The following is a 23,656-nucleotide window of genomic DNA, read 5'->3' as shown; positions in this document are numbered from 1 at the left end:
ACGGCCTCTCCCCCTCACACACATAACGTCTTCCTGTCTTTACAAGGACTTTGCTTCGTCTCACATTTGTTCATTTCTACAACCTAAAACTGACTCTTACTCTAAACTTCACCTAAAACACACAGGCATTCGCTCTGACACTCCTGCTATCTCTCAAGCAGCGGTTATACTTTGATGCACCAGAACAACCCTTTGGCATTTCTATTCTCCCTAGAGGTACTTGGCATTTCCTACAGTTCTATAGTTACAGGTAGATGATGCTACAGATAAAATATGCCAACATTTAACAAGTGGCAGAAGTAAAATGTGCAGAGGAAATCAACGTGACAGAAGATGCCCCTTAGATACAGTGCTTCTTCTGTTCTTGGTGGCAGAAAGGGCAAGTGTCTTGCTCTCTGAATGCATTCTAGCACATCCTTAAAGGAGCCGTGTGTCCCCCTGTGGTTGGCTTTAAGAGTGCCTTAACCAATTTATTTGGTTTGCTGAACCAGGCACGCTGAAGGACTTGATGGCCCTGTTGGTCTTCTCCATAAGGCAAGTCTATCTTTCAGTGTGAATTGTGAATGAAATGTGTCTTATGCAGGATCAGTGGGTAGTGGATCTAATCACCCCCCAGGTCCCACTTTCACAAGTGGTGAAATGTCACATTTCACAAGCTAAACAATTTGCTTGGGTGTGATTAAGAATCTTAATTGCTCATATGTGATTGCTCATATTGCTTTCTACTTCTGAGGACAGAATTGCTGCTGCAATTTCTCTGCAAGCTGAGACACACGATTGATGTTGCTGTCAAAGGATTTCTTTACACTCCTAAAACCTGTGAAGTCTACAAATATGCCCCCAACATCAGAAATGTCATGACCGACCTCTGACAGTTCTTTAAATCTGTTTCAGGGCGCAGAGTTCAGTGGACTAAATGAAGTCTAGTCCAGAGACTGAACAATCTCCCACTGCAGAGCATGGCATGACAATCTGGACAGGTTGCTGGAACAAGGTGGTGACTGAGGCTTGTCTTATGATGCTTTGGGGAGCTAATGGTGTGTGACGAGACACAGAGAGGCAAGTTGGCTCAACACTGGAAGTGGGTGGAGTTCTTCAGTTCCTGGCACACTTCCACAATTCATCCTACAGCTCACATGCGTTGACCCTCGGGTGTTCTGGCAACATGTAAATCTCACTGAACAACATTTGGATTGAAGTGCTTCTGGAAAAGGAAGATGTACAAAATACTCTGAATAGCTGAACCTTGTGGGAACATTCACCAACATTCAACATTCAGAGTTTTGGCTGCCTAATGTGAAAGAAGGTTAAATACCAATGCTCACAAACCAGGAGAAGGCTGCATAAAAAAGGGCAAATCGTGTTATAACAGAGAAATCTCAGCTGAGTAAATAATTGTACGAGTTCCTGAACAAAAGCGAAACAAAAATGTGAGAATGCTCAGCAAGATGTAAAACTCTGCCAGGTCAGTGTTTGGTGTTCGACAACAACTCTTTGTCTCCAACCTTTTGGCTGCAGAGAACAAATGTTTGCTTCTTAAGGGACAAGAGAGAGCAAGATTTATTGCAAATGAGACCTTTCTAATTCTCTGAGCAAAAGAGAGAATTAATCAGGCTTTTTAGTTTGGATGGCAGCCAGTGGAAACAGAAACATTTTGGTTAGTTGGAGTCATCGATCAGCAGGACTTTGGAACAAAGACACAATCTACTGAAATAAGGATGAGAGGAGAAGGCCTTCAGCATAATGACACCATAGTGGGTTACAAACCCTATATGGCTTAAAGGGCATATATATTATTATTTAGAGCCAAAACAACCTAAAAAACTGTAAAGGATATACAAATTCCAGATGTCCTTTCAGTTGATTTCCATAGGAAATTTATAATTTGCATACACACTTGTAGGAAACAGAAGAGCCTCTAGAGTCAAATCTAATGAAACATGCATTTTATGTTTCTCAATATTAGACAGAAATTAGAATAACTACCACAAGCTGCAAAGGCTGAACACATTTGAAATTAAAGTTATAAAAATGATGATTAAGTGTTTGCCCTTTAAATCAAGCAGCTAAAATAGATCTGGTAAATGGATAACTGTGTTCCATGTCCTAGCAACTCAAAAAAAACATTGATAAAACAAACATTCCCTTTTTTTTTTTTCCTTTCTTGGGTGTCAAATTGTTATGCAGTTCTGACTCATAATATGAGGGATGAGGACAAAGTAGTTTGTTTCCACAGCTACGATGGGTTTGGTTATCACGATTCTCAAGCTGAGGATTTTGTCATCACTACTGCATGATTTCAGACGTCTGTGACAGGATCTCACAATGATGAGCAAAACAAAGAATCCCAGCAGGGATTTTTTTTTTTTGGAAAAAAGCATCGTCATGCTGCAAGGTAGAGCTTCTGACTCTAATCTTTACAAGTCGATGTAAAAAGATGCATCTGAATGAACTGGAATATTATCAAAAAGTGTATTTATTTCAGTCTATAAACAGTTGAACCTGCATAATTTATAGCTCAAAACACCAAATGTACTCCAACATGCATTAATGCACACAGTGGAAACCCTCTTGTGAGTTCAGCCAATCAGCGCTAATGAAAATGATGGGCTGCTTTGCAAACAATCTGCTTCACAAGTGAGACTTTCTTTGAAATAATTTAGATATTAGCACATTTTCTGCAAATAATTTGGAGATAAGTTCCACAGAAAAATCTGGAAATACTGGACCGCAAACAGGCTGGGGTCGAGATCAATTACACGTGGACGGACATTTTCAAGGTTGAATTTTTTTTAGTTGTAATAATTTTCTGCTCACAAGTAATAAAAACATGACATTTAAGAGGAGAATAATAAATCAGACCAATAAATATTTCCAAACATTCTGCTTAAAAGTTATTTTCAAAAGGTATCTACCCTCCACTCACTGGAATGCCTATTCTAATTTACTGAGGTGTACCTACAGCTCTATGCATGTGGTGCCATTTGTGAATAAAAACAGGAAGCCTCCAACCGAGGGGAGGAGTATCTTGGCTAAAGATTACGTCTAATTCTACCAGTGGACTAATTACATACTATAATGTGGACAGTTTTTGTATCAAGCAGAGAATATTCAGCTCCATTGTGTTGTTTTTATCCAGAACAGCAGTGAAAGCCTGTACCACCAGTGTCTAAACGGGTCACAGAGAAACACCGATACATGCTCTCAGTTCTGACTACGATAAAAGCACATGGCACATAAAACCCACCGCCAGTGTCATTCAAACGCTGTGACCTATACGGCACAACGCAAGAGAAAATGTAACGGTACTAACGTCGTTTCTTCATACTTCACAGCGTTCTGGACGGACCAAACGAAGGCAGCACAAAAAACCCTTTCATGCCCTGAGGAGTACTGTGTGTGAATGTGAACACTGGTAGGTGGGATACGTTTTTAATTAACAGATACGTTTTTAATTAATTCAGAATTGCATTACCTCCACAAGCTAAAGCATTGCAGGAAGCTGTCAGTCAAAAACCATACATTGGATCCTTGCCGTTTTGGTGAAATCATAAAAAAAAGTTGTGTACACCAAAGAAACTGAAGCATTCTGCCAATGGAAAGAAAAAGAGAGTAAAAGTCAGAGAATTTAAGCTGAATATAAATTAGCATCCTTAGAGAAATCAGTCGGCTGCACTCAAGAATCAATGTCTCTGAAAGCTTTGACCTGAACATTTGTGATTATCTTCAGTGCTGGTCTCAGGTTTATGTCCCTCGTCTGTAAGGATGTCATATAAATTTAGGTTTTTAACTATTTACAGTAAGAAATTGTGACTTCAGGCAGAAAGGATCAAACCGTAAAAATTGTCATTGAATTTGAAAATGTTTGAATGTATTTTGATCAAAGTAATATATGCAAACGTTCTCATTAATATTCAAATGAGTATTTATCAACAAGTTACAGAGAGAGACCACATTTTCAGTAACAACAAGCTTCAGGCGTCAATCTGGCCAGATGTTCACCACTCATGGTCAGAAATGACATTGTTTATTCAAACTGGTTGATGTACAAGACAAAAAGACAAGCTTGTGAGGAAAGTGCTAAAATTTTCTGTACAGCTCTGGTCTGAACTAATCCTGAGGAGAGGCTTTGTTTTCTACTCCAAAACCAGATCTCATGTGTTTAGATCACCCACTTGTGAATATTACGGCGCTGTATAAAAACAAGATATGCATCCAGAGATACTGAACTGAAATACAAGCCAAGCTGTTAAAAAGAAAACGAATGAAGGTGCAGCATATTTGTTAATCCTATTGAATTAATTATGTCGAAGCACATTCAGATTCAGTATTAGTTTCTTTGGTTTGAGTTTGTCAGCGCGCTACAACCTGACTTTGGCAACATTTTCTCTGCAAAATTTAGTTCTGGACTCAATTCCTCATGAGGGCATTTTTATTTATTTGGATGCTTGGATTCACACAGCTAAAAACTAAAAACCATCTTTAGCAATAGGAGAAGATAACATGAGAGGATGAACATTTTTACAGCTGGGAACCTGGACATATGCCATACAAATAAATGTGGAGCATCAGGTGCTGGAAAGAGGTATTTTGTTTGTGCAGAAGTGAATTACTGACAATCTTAAAAATCATGAAAAGTTATCAAAACATGACACATGCAGCCATTTAATGAATAAATGCTGAAAAAAGTAAGGAAAGAGTTTTGGTGCAGATTCTCGTGGGTGCAAAACACCATTTCATAAAAAAGTCAGGTTCTGAAAGATAATTTTAGCAATAACAAAGTCCAAATATATCAGAGTTGGAAAAGGAAAAAGGATAGCTGGTATGAATGTAGCTTTGAAATGCATATTTTATCAAGTTTAAGGAAATATTCATGAGGAATAATTCACAGGAATAACAGAGGAGAGGAAAGCGAAGGTCGGGCAGATATATAGAAAAACAGAAATCTTAATATTAGCAGGCTCAGAATTGGAATCTGTAATTATATTTCAGAGTCGCAGATATTATTGTCCTGAACCAATTAAGAAATAAATGCAATATAGTTTACACAGATTCTGAACAAGTCAGCGCATTAATTAACTAAACCACCAAACAAAAAATAAATACTGTTCAAACTAGGTATTAAAAAAAAAAGATGTATGCATCACCTTTCTTGTCAAAGCAGAAATATAAAAAATGTAATGGCTTTACTGCAGGCAGAGTGTTCCTTAAGTAAAAAAGCAAATTAATGTGATTATTTTAGGTCACGATTTGAAATCCTGCCTCTTTAATTGATAAATGTTTACTATTTAAAAAAAAACAAAAAAAAACATCTTGAATATATCTACATCTGGATCTGTAAAACCAAGATTACAGTTTCTACTAAACTGAGGTAGAAACTGCTGTACAACGACATAATTTACATTTTATGCCATTCACAAGAAATCACTGCTTACTGTGTCAAAAATTTAAATTTGATAAAATGAGATTGATCACATTTCAAAGCCTCTAATTAATTAAATTAAGATTTAGGTGTCCAACTGCTATCAAAAGTAGAAAAATATAAACTGGGAAATTATCACAGCCACTGATGTGTTTAATATCTGACAGTTTATGCATACTGCTCTTTATTGTTCGTAGGGTTAGACTCTGTTGTTGGTTTAGCCTTTATTTTTAAACTCACATGTGTGAACCAATTTAACATCCCAGCTCTTTTGCAAATTATTGACTTTCACTGTCTTATGTTGTAACTTATTTCCTGTTTACTCAGCTGAAGGAGCGAGAAATAAAACTCTTGGCCTGTCATGGATTTGATCACATGCTCATACAAAAACATTGATTTCTGCATTTATCCAACAACGTGAAATTAGTGTATGCTAGATCACAACCCCTGAGTTCATTATGAACTGGTTTTGGTTTCACACACCTGACGGAAGCGTTTGAGGTGGAGGATGAGGATGTCAGGCAGCGTCCACAGGCTCATCTTCACCATGCCCTGCTGCAGCTGCTTGCAGTGCGGACACTTCCAGGCGTCGTCTGGAGCGAGCTGAAATCAAACATTGAGGTTTTAGAAACTATTGTTTATTCTAAGTCTTAGAGCTTTTAAACACTTTTGCACAGCAAACCCAAAAATAAGTTCAATGCCTTTCTGCATGGAGTTTGCCAGATTTTTCTCCTTTTTCCTGCTTCTCTTCTGATTTCTGAAACTGAGTATGTTAGGGCTGCTCTCTAAATGCCCTCAGTGTGCATGCATGGTTGGTTTTACTTTTGTGACTTTCTAAGACAACCAGATACACGCAGAAGACAATAAATGTGACTGATCAGCATGGGAAATACCAGTGGTAAAAGAAACGTTGAAATGTACATTGGATGCTAATATTGTAGTAAAAGTATCAAACTTTAAATAACTGAAAATTAATTACTTAATAAATAAAAGAAGGAAAGAGAGTTGATGTGTTCTTCCAGGTAAGGTCTCTTTTCAGAAGAGAGAAAGAACCGCTACTTTATTCATGAAATGACTGAGAAATGTGTTGCAGTAATTTTCAGGAAGCAGCACAACATGTTGAGGTAGAAGAGAAACAAAAGTGTTGATGGAGTCAACACTTCTGGTTTTTCCTGCTACAACTCTGAGAAATAAGATTTTACTTCCTTATTATGAGATTAAGTCCTGTCGCAGTGGCTGCATGTTCAAGTGGCTCATCAGAACCGTCACCTGCTGCTCAGGGAGAGTAATTACCAAGATGAGCACTTCTTCCATGATGGTTTCGTCAAGAAAGGAAAGTGCAGAGTACTGTTCTATGCTGCTTAAAAAGCAACATGTCTGCTGGGCAAGAGAAAGAAAGAAAAAGCCAGAGATAACAAGAAATAACAGCAGCTATTCCATCTCAGTTTCTGTGCATCTCTTGACTCCTAGTTGTCCAAGTTCCATCCATCCATTTTCTTTACACCCTTGTCCCTAGTGAGGTCGGGAGGGTTGCTGGTGCCTATCTCCAGCTAACGTTGCAGGCGAGAGGCGGGGTCACCCTGGACAGGTCGCCAGTCTGTCGCAGGGCAACACAGAGACACACAGGACAAACAACCATGCACACACAGGAATATATAAGTTACCTACTTCAATTAACCTGACAGTCATGTTTTTGGACTGTGGGAGGAAACCGGAGTACCCGGAGAAAACCCACGCATGCACAGGGAGAACATGCAAACTCCATGCAGAAAGACCGGGGCCAGGAATCGAATCCAGAACCTTCTTGCTGCAAGGCAACAGCTCTACCAACTGCACCACTGTGCAAAAACAATCAGAACCCTTTGAACTCTGCTGGGATGCAGCTTCTTCCCCACAGCGCAGCATGCTGTGGATGCGCGGGGAAGGTAACATGGCCACCGATGACCTCGGATAAACAAGTTTCCTATAATGGGAAGTTGTTTTCCCACCACTAGAACAGCTGTGTGCTAATGGTTTAAAGGTGCCATAGACCTTCCTCATGGCTCCGGTTGATTGTTTTTGGTGAGTTTCTGTAGATGGCAGTGGGACCACCGGGTGTAGGCAGAGGAGATACATTTTTTATTTCCTTTTTTTTTTTTTTTTTTTTTTTAACAGATTATCCATCTCATGTTATTGAGTCACAACAAAGTGACAGTTCTTCTGTAAAAAAAAAAATTATATATATATGTATATAAGTTACCTACTTCAATTTCAAGTTAAAAAGAGGAGAGACTACAGCTTGTCCTTCAACTACTGCATCAGTTTCCAGGCAAAGAATTAGTATTCTGTCGTCAAATTTGAAATAAAATTTGAACATCTCAAACTATGCTAGAATGTGTGTATAAAGGCACAATCGCACAATGCACCTTTATACTGAGCACACAATGTGAAATTATCTGATTAGTAGCATTCACAGTTTGCATTGAACCTTCACAACTGGACTTATACTCAAAGTTCATGATTACCTGCATTTAAATTTTTTTAATGCAAGTTTCAACTAGAACATAAGAAGATATGCAGAAGCAACCAAGAACAGATTAGAGTTTAAGCTTTTACCTCATAAAGGGTGTTTATAGGACGCAATGAAGTCATTTTCTCTGATAAAGCCAATGATCATGATCTTTTTCGTTTTTGCTTTTTAACAGGCTGTATGCAGGTTAAATGTAATCAAAGATTTACATTAGTTTGTTACGACCACAACATGAGGACACAAATGTAATCATTTAACAAACTACAATTCATGGCTTCTACCTTTCTCAGCATTCCTAACACTAATTGAAGTATTGACATTAAATTCTTACCAAGCAGTCAAAAGAAACAAAAAAATAACTCATTATTTTATGAATAAGGTTTTGTGTAATGAAGGGGAATAATAGAGGGATCACAAAAACAGGAAAAAAAGGAGGCATATTGAAAATCACTAAAAGCTGTCAGTGCTTAGAAAGTCAGTCTATTAGAGCAGAGTTACTGTATTTTAGTTAATTTAGTTTTGAAGGCCACTGAAGTGTTTCTCTTTACCAAGGCATCACACAAGAATCAACTCATCCTGGTTGGAAACATAAAACCTCTCAAGACCTTCATAAGTTTGTGACTGGAAAACATATTGATGGAAATGTTACACATGCTTTTCTGAACTTCTTCAGATTCCACTAAGAACCACTCCGACCATAGCCGAGAAGTCAAACAAACATTTTGCCATTTAGGAAATATGAAGTAAAGAACAATGTTGGCCTATACAGCAAATCATTATTTATATTAAAAATTAGCATAAACTATAAATTGCAATACTAATTCATTTATTTTTTTTCTGTAAAATCTGTCTCACCTCATGTCTGGGTTCCTTGTCTGTCTCTTGCATTACACCTTCTGTTAGTTAGACCCAGTCTCATTTCACTGATCCTTTTAAATCCCTCCTGCTTTTCCTCTTGCCCTCCTTCCACCTGCCAGAGATCTGGTGACCAATCAAGAACCGTCTGTTTGTCACCTCGATCTTCCAACTGAGCCATTTGGGATTTTTCACTAGCTCTTGCTGCTAGTTTTTACTTTCATCACAGAAAAAGTGTTACCAATATTATTCTGACCTGTAAATGCAGCAGAGTTTTTTTTGTTGTTGTTGCTCTAACAACAGTGCTTTCCCAAACTATGCTAGAACTCTCTAAAATGCCAGCCCTCTAAAAACCAGATGAGAATTATTGGTGTTGCTGAGTTTTCACAAGGAGATAATGAACAATACTGAGAGGAAATTTTAACACCTTCAAGTGCTAATTTATAAAATCCTCAGTTTCTTGTTTTTTTTTGTAAAAGTTTTACAAATCGCAAACTGTTTTAAAGAATCTGTGGTCAGTGTAGAATGCAGGTCTGACTAGTCGCTATAATGCGTTTTATTTATTTATTTTTTCCAACGCTAAGCTGTTTCTAATGCCGAAAATAACTGACAAGGTTATTTTTACATTTGACAAAAAAACTAATATTTTCAGAATCCCAAAATGAGTTGTATAGAATATTTTATCGTATCAGTATCCAATGATTTCAGTTTTTAAAATACTTATTAGACTTTTCACATTATATAAAAACACAATTCCAACAAAGAAGAAAAATAATTCCAACAAAGAAGAAAAATAAAAAATAAAAACTGCAAATACTGTCACCTACAACGTATGTAGCAAAAAAACAACAAAAAACAAACAAAAACAAAAACAACGTAAAGATTTATGGAACCACTGCTCAGCCAAAATTTCAAGGGTCTGCTAATCCTGGACCTTTGTTGAGGGTTTATTGAAAAACTATGAAAGATTTCCAGGCTTTTAAAATCCAGGCTCATCACATACCTGATTTTCTCTAGTTTTATGTTAAGTAGTACGTCCCTTTAATATCCCTGAGCTCCCTAAAACAGTGGAAGTAACATTTATCTACCCTGACTGCAATAAATGCAAAGTTTAAAGTCTTCAGCTCAAAACCTAGCATCAAATGGCAATTCTGATGCCGCTGCTGTTTTCTGCTCCCTTGTGAACAATTTAAAAGCAGCAGGGGAATGTTTCTGTTTCCAGCAGAGGAGAGCACATCCAAGAGCACAGATAAACTTTCTCTTAGATTTTGCATTGTTTTTCTTTTCAATGACATTCTGAAATGCAGAGTTTTGTTCAACAGAGTAGAAGCTGTTTGCAGCCACCTGTCTCACCTGTTCTTCTTTGGTATAAAGCTGGAAGCATTCGTCCAAGGTGCAGTTGTGCTGCTGCAGGTGTTGCTGCTGCTGGCTCCTCACACTCTCTGCGTCTTTCACCACCTCCTCGTGGATGTTGCCAAACAGACTGAGGCAAACACAGTGTGTGTCGTTGGCATGCAGTTGCTAAATTGCGTTTCCGCTGCTAGAATCAGCGGGAGTCTATGTCTGCTCCATTTTACAAAGATAAAACTGATCAGTTAGTGTTTTAGCAAACAAGGCCCCTCTGGACAGCATCAGAAAATGCTCGTTACTTTGTGCTAAAAATGAAACTTTAGCACAGAGCCTACCGTTCTTTAGAGCTGTGGCCCCACTCAATAACAAGCTTCACATGAGGAGGTCCTCCTGGCCCACAAGACTTTAAAGCCCTGCAACAGAAACATGTTTTAAGAAACTTGGTTTACACCTTCATAATATTTGTTCTTTAATAGTTCTTGCAATTTTGTCAACCAAATGTTTCAGATTACTAACTTTACCCCAAAATTTTTAATACTAAAACTGCTTCCAATTACTATTATACTATTATGATACTATTATAGAAATAATACTTTTTCATATTGTTTCGTCTGAAACATTGTTATAAGAAAAAGCAAAAACAAAAGAAATCTGAGCACAGGAAACAACCATCTGTCAAAGCTAAACAAGAAAGCAAGCTTTGATAGTCTTTAAATTTAAACTTTTTTTTTTTTTTTTTACCCTGAAACATGCAAACTGGCCCAGTGGAGACCTGCTCCAACATCATGTTCATCTGCACAACTTTTATCTCAGGGACGATAATAAGCATTAGTATTCAACAGCTACACAATGCCATATGTTTATCTTACTGGTCCAGGAAGATGAAGGGAAATATTGGCAAATTTGTCCTGCAGATAAAGATGTGTTGAACTTCCAGCCTTTGCATACATTTATCCTTCAGTACATCTTTTTGCTTCTGTCAACACATTTTCTAAATACAGAATGTTTGCTAATTTTACCACTGCAGTGATTTATTCAGATAACAAAACATCTTAATCAACTGAGGCAAATTTGTGTTAGCCATTTGTGTAAACATATTTTTTCCTAACTGGTACGACTCCATGCAACTTTCATTTTTCCAGCAAGATAAAATCAGACCCTTTTATTGATGTTTTATGTAAGTTAGGGTCATCAAACTTATTTTCTCAGGGACAGAATAATAGAGAATGTTTGGAGGATTTTTTTGTGTTTTAATCACAATTAAAACACAACAGAAAAAACAATAAAGTACTACAAACAATGATGAAATGCACAAAAAGAATTAGAACTACACAAGTTAACTGCCATGTATCTTTAATGAATTACTATGTCCTTTAAGTTGCTATAAGATGCTGCACACGCTTAGCTGTACAACCCAAATTGTTTTCACTAGAAGCCACTTCAAAGGTTATTATGAGTGTAATTAATTCCGAAGTGGAAAAAATGAATAGTGGTTTGACGGAAACAAACTCTCTTAGAATCTTTAAAATTATTTTCTTTGGAAATTGTAAAGAATTTACAAGTATGAGCAACTCAATGTGCTTAAGGTGAAAGTTGATGAGATTAAATTTCTTGTTTTTCTTGGTCTTTTTCCTGAGTACATTTTTCATTTACTTCCTGTAGAAAGGCCAAGGATGACTGAAAATCTCCCTACAAAAATGTAAAAAGTGTGCAGCAGTTAGTACTATTCTTTACTCGTCATCATCCGATGGAAAATTGGACCTCAGCTGCACTTTGGATACCACTAAACTACATTTAACCAGAGACAAAGGGACTGTTTCGATCAGCAAACATTTATATACTGGAATGCTCCGGTAAAGATCATTCTAAAAAGACCTAACTTTTTTTTTAACCTTAGTAAAAGTTAAAAATAAATAAAGTACACAGTTGCTCTGCAACATATTTGAGTTATTTTGCCAAGCAGAATGGGCAGAAATGTCCATCTGTAACAGAGCACAGCTGATGGAGACAAACCCAAAAATAATTGCAGCTGTAACTTCAGCAGACGGTGTTTCTATAAAATACTGATTCAAAGAGGCTAAAACTGAATGTACATCATACATTCCTATTTTAATTTGATTCTCTTTCACTTATCTAATATACTACATGACTTTGTCTTGGTCTGTCACATATAATCCTAATCAAAATACACAAACATTTGTGATTGTGAAGCGACAATGTCATGACAATGTTTCTCATTACACAACAGTTTGGAGCGTTGGATTAAGAAGTAGCTCATATGACAAGCTCAGCAGACATGCAGTTTCCCAGCTGTTTGCTAATTGCTGCTGCTAGTCTAGAGGAGCTGAGTGGACAAGGTGTGGAGGAAGGGGTGCTCTGAGGTGGAAGCTTGATTGGGGGCTACAAATCCAAGGAAGAACTTTGTGGAAATAAGGGCCGCTTTTGTGTGAGCAAGTGTTTATATTGGCATGAGCGAATAAAAAATGTATCAAACATGGATGAAAGAATCAAAGAAAAACTTCAGGTCCATTTTGATGATGGAATAACTTCACAACATGATGTAAAGCTAAAAAAAGAATGTTTTTCCATAACACCCTTCCTTTAATATCTTATTTATGGTTCAGCTCTTTCTCTGATATCACCTTGGTGCTTTTAGACTTAAACCATTTCCCTTCACCTTGTTTATTATTTCTGGTCTAATCCAATTAACGGTCCCCGATTTCTGACTTTCTGTTCAAACACCAAAATGAAATTATTTCTTTGTGTGGGCTCCTAACGTAGGATGGTTTTATTCTGTCATTGAGACCATCTCAGTTTGAGAGCTTCCGTTAAGGATGCAAATCCTGGTGCTGCTAAAGCTGCTTTACCCGAGAATGAATCTGTTTGCCTACCTGTCAACTGCAGGGTGGCACAATGGTCGACTGTCCTTTGGAGACAAGTAGCTAGAGGCTGCGGATCCGCCAACCACTCTGACCTTAAATTCAACGCCAGCATTCTGCAGAAGGAAACACAAGCATAATCACTCCAGCAACTGTAAAAGCAATGGGGGGGGGAGGATGAAGTTTGGAAAGGGTTATAATATTCATGTCTGAAAATATACAATGTCCTTTATAAGCATCAAACAAAGATCTGTTATAAAAAAAAAAAACACCTTCTTCTACGCACTATAAATCTGGAACAAACTCTCAAAACACTGGAAAACAACCGAAACACTTCTGCCTTTAAATCTCGACTAAAAACCTACTTGTTTGAAACGTAATCAATGAAACATGAATCAACATTTTGATGTGTAAGATGGCAATTGTTGACGGTGTTCAACAACTTCATATATTTTGTGTGCTTTTATGATGTAACGCACTTTGAACTGCCTTTGTTGCTGAAATGTGCTACACAAATAAACTCGATTATTTGAATATGAAGTGGAAGCAACATTATTCACTTATAAACATCTGGTTACAATTTCATGTAGAACTTGATGATGATCTATAGATAATAAATCTCCAAAATACATTCAATGTTGTAACAACAACAGGATACACTGTCAACAAGTTTGGATACTTTTGCTTGGTTTTGTACGTGACACCTTTTTTTTTTTTTTTTTTAAACTGATGGATGATTGTGTTTAAAGTCAAGCCATCACTAAAAGATTTTTTTGGCGCCGTGGGGCTGTTATTTTTCAGTCTAACCAGTTTGCTTCACATGAGAGGAGGCTTTGAAGTCCTCATGGTGGATTTTCAGCGGGGAGTCGCACTCCACAGGGCTTTTCATCAGATCTACCCCCTACCTGACTACCTGATCTCAACACTGCAGCTTTCATGACGAGAAGTTGCTGATTTGCTCCACGCCTCTTCTCTCTAAAATCTATAACATTTCGTGCTAAGAACAGTTTCCTGAATCAAACACGCCCACGAGTCTAACACCTTTGAAGCTTTCACACATAATTACTGTGGCCATCAGTTTAACTCTCGATCGGGTTCACATTACGGTAATTAGTCTGCAGTATTATAATCGTCAGTGAGGGAGAACTAACTTCATTTACTAGCATCAGTTAACAATACAACACGATGCTGAGAAGTAGACCGTTGGCAATCTGGAAGGAAAATGTAAATAGACAAAGTCAAGTTTCTTCAGGAAAAACAAAGATTATTGAAGTGTCTCAGTCTGTTCGAAATGAAATGCTTAAAATAAACTGAAAAAAAGTTTAGCTCAAAACGTTATTGCAGCCTTGTGGACTTTGTTTCCATGGGAAATGATGGTAAAAAAAAAAAGTTTTCAGATGACCACAAGACTAAAATCCTGCTTCATTTCTAAAGATTACTGATATTTGCAAATGTGTATTGAGATATGATTGCTGAATAGTGTGATTATAATATCGATTATGGTTAACCCACATTTTCCCCATTCTTCTTTTCCATCATTACACTTTCTGTGAAATTTAGCACCTCAAACAGTAAAAACACACGTCTGGTTTGGACATCGAGGCCAGATAAAGACCGTCCGACTGGTAATGGTGATAATGCAAATATTGTTTATGTTGATTATTATTTTTAATATATATAAGAATACTTAGAAGATGTAGCATAATGTCTTTTCTTTTCTTTGTCTAAACTTTTTCTAATGTCTAAACTTTTCTTTTACATATTCGAGGAAATGGGAAGAAGTGTAAACTTAATAATATTCCCGCTGTTTATCGATGTGTATCACTTACATGACCTTACAAATACCACATGAATCTCATGCAACATTCGCATACATTTAATAGGCAACAGGTCAATACAATATCTATATAAATCTAAATACAGTGGCTAGAATAATCATAATACAAAAACAAAACAAACCACCAAAAAAAGCTGAAATGAGCAGCAAAAACAGCAAACCATCCACCCATCTTTCATCTTCTGAAGAGGGTAGGTATGTAAATCATCTGGTAAATCGAGAGCTTTGCTTTACTACGACACATAAAGCACTCGCATCACTGCAGATGCAGCACCAACTCAGACGATGCTTTATGAGTAACGAAGCAGATCCTTTAAACTGTGATTTGTTGGCAGTAATCAATGCATTTTAGGCCGCAATGAAATTGTGGCTTCGCACAACAACTCTAATAAACTAAAGGAGGAATTGTCGTCATATAATTTAGAGGAAGTTGCAGCGTTTCATCAGCATCATCTTGAGGCAAAACCTGGGAATTTAGAGGGAAGCAAAATTAAACTTCACATTAAAATTGCTGGAATCCCCGGAATCCCCGAGAGGACAGAACGGACAGAACCTTCTGGATGAGCTTTTGCTGCGTTTCTAATTATTTGAGTTTAGCTAGTTCTACATCTGAACTGAAGATTGGGACGTGTGCCACATTTTTCCCAGAAATGTTTATTTTTCAGCTTGCGTGGTCGTAAGACCGGTTGGGCTAGCTTAGCCCTTTGTTTTTCTCTGGAACAGTCCAACCTGACAGAGGTATGTACCGTCTGTTATTATTTCCTTAAGGAGACGTGTGCCACGGTTACTTAGAAGCGTGGAACAACTTCCGAGTAACAGAAGAGAAACACTGCTGGCATGTTTCTGTCGAAGGTTTTTATTTTCCTCCCTGATTGTGTGGGTTTGAACAATGGGCTGATCGGGTTTCTTGAATAATCCCATGAAAACTTGAATGATTCTGAGGCTCTTAAAGCCTTGGAGATACTGTATGGCAGGATATTTCCCATGGAAGGCTAAATGCTAAATGGATAGCTGAAATATACCACTCCTGCCTTTGAGTTGTTAGCAGATAAACATTTTAGACTGGTGTGTAGTTGTGATTGGAGAATCTGTGAATGTATCTGACAGAAAGCTGTGGGACAAAAAGAAAAAATAGATCAAAATCTGATTAAATGATGACATGACAGACACACAATCTTTACCTTAGATCAAAAAGAGCAAGATTAAAATATGTTTCTATTAAAATCACATCAGCAAAAAAAAAAAAGAAAACCAGAAAGGCTTGTAAGGAGTCAGCAGTGGTACAAAAGATCAACCTTGGGGCATGGATAATTTCCCTTTTCTTTATTCATCACTGGCTCTTTGCTCATTTATTAAATCTAATGGGAAAAAAATGATCTGCACTTTCTGGTAAATAAGCTCCATAAAATCATATTCGAACAAGGATACTGATTCATAGCATTTTGCATAAAAAGTGGGTACTTATACTATCATTTCAGTTTTTTCTGCTATATAATGCAGGAGAGGCATTATTATATTGCTTAGACCTAAAGCAGCATAACTCAATGGATTGTCCTTCAGTGAAGGTTCCAGGGAGTTATCAAAAAGAAAAGCTTTCAGTCTATTTCTGAAAGTACACCAAGATCTTGAACTGCTAATTGAAACTGGGAGCTGGATCACGGTAAAGCAAAGGGTACACACGAAAGAGCTTACCTTTTTTTTTTTTAAATACAAACATTTACAGGTATATGGCCATCTTCATTTATATTTGATCTTACGGTGGACGTTCTTCCTGAACCACTCCGGGACAGGATGTGCCCAAACTCTTTGATATTGTGTAAATGAAAGGAAGAACGAATATCGCCACTGCCAACTGTATTCTCTAAACATTTCTCATGCCAGTTTGGACTCTGTTCTGCTTTCTAAGCTGCCCTGACTTTCTACGGCACTGATCCAACATGGTGACAGAAACATTCCCAAGATGCTTCAGCCCATACTGACATGGTCGTGTCACAAGGTTGTTTGCTATACACCCCAAAGCTCTTTTCAGCAAACCACGTTGAGATCATTTGTGATTTGTAACATGGTTCATGATCCTGCTGAAACAGTCAGAAGATTGTTTAAATTTGCTTTTGAACCATAACAAATGAAACACTGACCAATTGTTGACTGTGTGGTATCTTACATGACTTCATATTTTTGTGTTCTTATGATGTAAAGCACTTTGAACCACCTTGTTGCTGGAATGTGCTACGCAGGTAAACTTGATTGATTAATTAATTGATTGAAACACCAGTTAGAACCGTTCATACAGGACAGGACAGTCATGCTTTCATGTTGTTTATGTCAAATCTTACTCAACCAACAGACTCATGGTAAAAAGACACAGGTAACATTTTACCCAATCTGTTGCTGTTCAGTGACGGTGAATCTGTGTAAAATGTAGGCTAACTGTCCCGTTCTCAGCTGACTGGAGTTGGTGCGATCTGCTGCTGAAGAAGCTGATCTAATAGATGTAATTCTGTATATAGACATCCTGATCATGAGGATTAATCTGTATTCCTGTTTATAAAAATGCTCATTTATAATTAGTTATAAAGATCCCTCTAAAAATATATATATATTTTTATGATTACTTTTTACTTATTGAAACATTTTTTTCACACTTTTTTTGTTCTCTCTGCGTTTTAGGCATACATTGTGCAGAAGCTGTCTGCCTGTGCTTGGGCGGATTTGATCTACAAAAAATATCTCAAGGTGGAATCTTGATTGCCTGACTGACCTTATTAAAGTGGACTGGCATAAAAATAGACGGGCCACATTGATGGAATAGGAACATGTGTTTGGTTGACCTTAAACCATCTGAATTATTTTCATGGGTGTTTGAGTGCATGTGTGTTCGGGGTAATTGTGTGTGTGTGTGTGTGTGTGGGTGTGTGAACTTGTCACCTAAAGGTGCAATAGTCGGAAGGATACAAACTTTGCAATACTCAGCACCCAGCTTTAAGAAAGCCCACTCACCTCTAGTAAAGAGGCCAGACAAAATTATCCCACGGGCCACGAATGGCCCCTAACTGCATCTTGGATACCGCAGATTTATGTAAATTGGGAAAATGTATTCACAGATGGAAAGTGCTTTTCATCGGTGAATCAGGCTAACGTTCTCAATCTTACAAATGGCGAACAGAAACTGTGGTCAACCATAAAGAGAAGCAAATTAATCTGTGAACAGGAGTTGAACAGAGTTGGCTTTGCGACTCTGAAGGAGACGGCCCCGTCTGCTGAGCTCTACAGGCCAAGTGCAGAAATGGCACTTCACACTAATGACTAATTGTGCACAAGTATTCAGGGAAGTGTTTCTTCAATGAGCCAGGAGTTCAACCTACTTTTTCTCAGTGAATATGATTTATTTTCTGATACCACATTTATGAATGTGACTGTGAAAGATACGTCTATTTAGAGCACCTTGTTTTTAGCACACTCCCATTCCTCTTGGTGATCCTGGCAGGAAGGACACAGCAGGCGGCTCTGAACAGCACTTTCAGCGTACAACTGTATTCTCCCTCAGTGTTTTTGAAGCATTTTATTCATGTGACTTAATAAAGAAATTTAAAACTGTTTAAGTCGATTTTCTGACTTGAGTTATAGCTGCATTTATTTCCCTGATTTTAATAAATCAAAGTTGGCTACAGAAACATGATATGCACACATTTTCCTGTGGTGTTTCCCTTGTTAACTTATTCATTTAGTACATATGAAAAACCTGTTATGAGCATCAGAATAAGAGCCGATGTTTAAGTGAAAACTGTAGATCGATATTAATTTGTAACCGTTTAACACGGCTTATCCTAATCCCAGGAAGACTTCATGGGAAAATAAACCCACTGAGCTCTACCCTAAACACTAATCCTCACTAATCATCTCACTGGTATTTTCTAATCACTTTCAGGTGAATCAATGATTCTTCTTTGGCCTTCAGGGAGCGTCATGATTCAAATTAGGAACAACATGAGGCCTTCAAGAGTTTTGGAGATATTAATGAAACCCTCCCAAGTATTGAGTACTTCCTCCACGCTGAGGTATTTTAACTTGTTTCACATCAAAGCAAAAAACTTTTAAACTTCTAATTCAGAGCAGTAACCATGGATTACATGGTGCATAGAAAATGCAGCACAGCTTGAAGGTATATCAAAATTTGGGGCTGTAATGTGCTAAACCAACCACATGATGGCGCCAAAAAACATTTGATGGAAAACGTAAGCGCCAATGTAAACTACATTGCCAATACTTCCTGGCTGTTGATGGTCAAAACATTAAAGATAGGAACATTTTAGGGTGTTTTCTGTGTTAGGTTTTGTATAAACATAAGATTTTAGTTTATCAATTTCATGTTTTTGCTTATATTATTTGTCTTTTTGTTAATATTTGTCATTTAATTTATTTGAAGATATCTTCACATATTCCAGTAGGTGGCACCACAACACAATGTTAGGAGAGGGGAAAAGCCAGAAAAGTTAACTGAAAAAGAAAAAAACAAAATCAATACAATTACAGGTATTCTTTATAAAGAAACTGAACTAAGAAGAAAAAGTAATGCTACTTGAGTCTGGTTGATTACTTCTTTATTGCACCAAAGCTTTTTCCTGGCAGTATGGTTAATAAACCTCTTTATAGCTGTTTTACTCTGTAAAGGCATTTGTAGATTGAGCAGAGGAGTCAAGCATGTAAGTTTTACCCATGGAAAAATTGCCAAATCTTCTCTGTTAATAAATACATTTTATCCATATAGCATCTTTTATGTACAAAAAAGTGCTTCACAGAGGGCTTTTACAATAAAATCTGATTGGATTAAAATAATCCAATCAGATTGCATGAGACTGACACGACACGGTCATAAACATGACATAACACTGATGAACATGAAGGAGTGTTTATGAATGTTTACAACTGTTGTCATGAAGTTTCATTCGGTAAATAAGGACACTAATAATGCAAAGTTGCACTCCAGGTTCCATTAATCATCCATTAAAAGTGCATTATGTGATCAATAAGGACCCTTTTAGAGCAAAGTTTGATTCAAATTTGTATTAAAAGTCCATTAAAAGTGTCAACTTTGCAGCAAAAGTGTCATTATTTACCAAATGACATTTCATGACAACAGATGTAAACATTCATAAAGAATCCTTCACGTTCATGACTGGCGTTATAACGTCTCTTTTAAGACAGTGTCATGTCAGTCTTATGCACACCCCTTCAAATAAAGTGTTATCAAATGAAGTGTAAAATAGAGAGAAAACTAAATGATAAACTAGAAATAATGACAATAATATGTAAAAAGACCTAAATGAACAGTACATTTGAATAAGAATGTCCTCCGCTGAAAACAGCACTTGAGTCTTTGCAAATACAAACCAGTTTATTCTGTCATTGAGTCTTGTTTTGTGCTGTTCAGTGGATGACTTAATGGATTGGTTGACTGAATTTGAACAACTAAGATATATTTGCAGTTTAATTGCTTTCTAAAAAAGGGACCTAATTTTGATTAAACAGTTGAGTTCCTCAGTCGATATGCAACTACTGCTCAGAACAGAATCCCAACTTCGTTTCTATCTTCATTTCTATTGCCCCCAATGATGGTAAGTCATTCTTATCGATTTCAACTCTGCTTCTCAACCTACAAGTGAACTTTCTTTGCAAAAATCTGTGCAAGAGGCTGCTAATGTGAAGCTTTCTATTGAACAAACATAGAGCAGCAATTTGTGGCTCATAAAGCAAAAAAATTAATGTTTTCATACGAAGCAAAAGTTGCTTTAGCTTCCAATTTCCGTGACAATTTCCAAAACATTAATCAGACAGAAAGGTAGAGGAAGACTTTCACGTGAAACAGCAGCCGATCTGATCTTACATGGTAAGATCAGAGGATGCACAGAAGAATGAGTGGAGTGCAGTTCAGTTTGTACAAGAAACCAAAGGAAATCGTCTTGTTTCCCTAAATTGCTGCAACGACGTTAAGAGCAAACATTGAACTAACAAAACCTTAGTGCTGCTGGTAGGACCTGTGTGTGCAAACTTGTGTTTGGACAGGATTTTAGCAGCACAACTGTGCTTTACGCAAGCATTTAGTGTCCAACTAATGTGATTTCATTTTAAATAAAAATACATTTAATTTTTGGTGTAAAAAACTTAAAACATTTTACTATTCATTAGCTAAATTTGCGTTAGTCCAAAATATTGTTCATATTTTAATTAACAGTGCCACTTAAAATGACCAGTTTTTCTGATTTTACTTTTTATAGGTTTATGTTTGAGTAAAAATATTATTTTATTCTATGAACTACTGACAACATGTCTCCAAAAATTCCAAGCAAAAGTTTATTTATTTGCAGAAAATGAGAAATGGTTAAAATAATCAAAAAGTTACAGTGCTGCAGTGCTGTCAAATAACGCAAAGAAAACAACAATACTAATGTTTTCACTCAGGAAGGCTCCACAAATCAATATTTGGTGGAATAAGCAGGAGGTTTTCATGGTGCAGTGGTCTCTTAATTTTTTTCCCCAGAGCTGTATATTCTAAATATAAGAGGTCCAACTTGTGGGTTTAATTTTACATTGCATTTTCAATCAGTTTGGCTGTCAGAAGTCGGTGACTGTGGGACAATGAGGAGAGCGGGGTGGCGTGTTACGGGTTGGTGAGGGTGCTGTAAATACCTGAGCCTGGGATCCATTCACCATGAGATAATACTGCTGGCTGAGGATGCTCTGCTGCAGCTGCTCCCATGAGATATTCCTGTCTTCAAGCATGAGGAAAGGAGGCCCAAATCTGAGAAGAATAAAGGAGGATTTTGTCATTTCTTTTTATTTTTACTTATTAAAAAAATAAATGTTTATTTTTAAGAATATATATTTTAATTTCACTCAGAAATTACCAACAATATACATTTTTTTAAATTGTTCTCCATTTTGAAAGCTGAATCTGTAAAGAAAAGGTTTTCCAAGTACGGCCTATCCAAGCATTATGTCAGATTCTATTGAGATTCTTATATATATATATATAAAAAAAAAAAAACAACGTTCTGTGAATCAACCTCAAGTGAAAGTGTGCGCACGATGTATATAATAAAAGATAAGAAACCAGCTAATGTGTCATCAAGTCTTAATAAAAGAGCATTTCATCCCCTGACAGTGCAGCTCTGGCTACCTTAGATATTTGAAGTGCAAAACATTGATTGATGTTCTATCTGCACCAGCTCAGGAGTGGAATGCATTATGTGTTGACGGGACAGTTATGGAGCTGAGATGGTGGGAATGTAAGGAGCAGCTGTTTGGCGGATCTCTTGACTGCTTTTATGAGTTAAAAGCAGAAACATCTTGCTAATTCTGTTTGATAGACTCAGCTCCCTAACACAAACCAGAGTAAGCAAAACAAATTATTCCTGCAGAAACTTAACGTATAAAGTACAATTATCAATTATTTTTAGGATGATTTGGAGTCCAACAAGCTAGAGGTTTATTTGGAAGCTAAAGAGAATTTTTTTTTTTTTTTTTCCAGGAGAGCACCAGTTAAGGTTGTTTATTAAAGTGTTTCTGCAAATTCTTAGAAAGCTTTTCAATTACGCTAATGCAACAGATTTTTTTTTTTTTCCTGGCTATTTTTCAGAGGCACGTTGCCTAAACTGATGACAAACTTGAATATTTACAACTGGAGCATAACTGAGCCTTGCTGGTGGTTTGTGAGCAGATGAGATTTCAAATGTCAGATCCTGACATTATCCCGCTTTTGGAAGCATCTGCAATCTGCTCTCGTCTAAAACACTATCCACGCGTGAATATTGCATTCATGTTCGCACATTTGAAAGCAATAACATTACGCCCCAGAGGAGGAGATGGTGCGAGAAACTGGAGACAAATACATCTGGCTCTCCATCTGTTAGTGGTAGGTTGCACATTATTGATACGCACAGAGATTTTGCTGTAAATTAAGGACAGTGATATCATGGAAACTGCTCGGCTCGCAGTAATTTCCCAGATATCACACAATCACTGTCGGAATGCTGCTAAGACTGCTAAAACAACACCGCTTCCTCGTGTAATTACAAAAGATTTACAAAAAGAACAAAGACTTAAAGCAAATAGCTGTGTGAAGCTCAGAAAATGAGAAAATGTTCCCACCTGACGTCTTGAAGGCAAAATGTTAAACTTGAGACGTTTATCCAGTAAAGTATGGATTAATAAATAAGCCCTCCATTATCCCATTTTTTGTCTAGCTTACCTGGCAGCTTGCTGTCCAGACCCAGTTGTGTTGCACATGAGCAGGAGAACCTTGGAGGAGCTGCTCTGATTCAGGTACTCTGAGGAGAGTCGTCCTGATGCAGGTAACTTCTGACCATTGGGCCCTGTGGTAGAGGAGTATGGAGATGATGGGAGGCTGTGGTGATACCCTGAGGAGAGCAAACGAGACAAAAGAGCGGATGCGTAGGTCAGATTTGGAAAAAAAGTTACACAGCTACATCAACTTCAACCAATATGTGATTGTTTGGAAATAAGGCAGATTTGACTGCATCAAATACTTTTTTTGTACAGTTGCTGCTTCACAGAACACGACAGACACAGAATTTATTAGAAGTATTAAAGTTTTCCTGTGTTAATCAGAAACTTATACTTTAACATTTGTAGGTCAGGATGTGTTTATATGATTTGAGTATTTATCTGTACATTAATGACAGTGAAGAGTCTCTGTGCCCAAATCCCCAGGCTGTGGGAGAAAGCTGCACAAAGAGGAGCTAAAACACTCACCATTACAAATTATAATAAAAACAAAAGATCCT

The 23,656-nt window shown here is 37.2% G+C and overlaps 1 protein-coding gene across 1 annotated transcript in view; it reads right to left on the bottom strand.

Annotated features, from left to right (window-relative positions):
- Nucleotides 1-23,656, bottom strand: part of usp43a (ubiquitin specific peptidase 43a) — a 124,556-nt gene that overhangs the window by 33,285 nt on the left and 67,615 nt on the right. Inside the window, exons 8-13 of the mRNA XM_016680446.1 lie at nucleotides 23,101-23,269; nucleotides 21,540-21,651; nucleotides 13,028-13,131; nucleotides 10,472-10,549; nucleotides 10,140-10,269; nucleotides 5,906-6,025 (exon numbers count right to left, since the gene is read on the bottom strand). Of these exons, the coding sequence (XP_016535932.1) occupies nucleotides 5,906-6,025; nucleotides 10,140-10,269; nucleotides 10,472-10,549; nucleotides 13,028-13,131; nucleotides 21,540-21,651; nucleotides 23,101-23,269 (713 nt within the window). The remainder of the gene's footprint in view (nucleotides 1-5,905; nucleotides 6,026-10,139; nucleotides 10,270-10,471; nucleotides 10,550-13,027; nucleotides 13,132-21,539; nucleotides 21,652-23,100; nucleotides 23,270-23,656) is intronic.

Source organism: Poecilia formosa, unplaced genomic scaffold, assembly GCF_000485575.1.
Source record: "Poecilia formosa unplaced genomic scaffold, Poecilia_formosa-5.1.2 Scaffold242, whole genome shotgun sequence".
In the NCBI taxonomy this organism is placed as follows: Eukaryota; Metazoa; Chordata; class Actinopteri; order Cyprinodontiformes; family Poeciliidae; genus Poecilia; species Poecilia formosa.
Note: the sequence above shows the minus strand (reverse complement) of the source record. Positions and strands in the feature narration are given on the sequence as shown.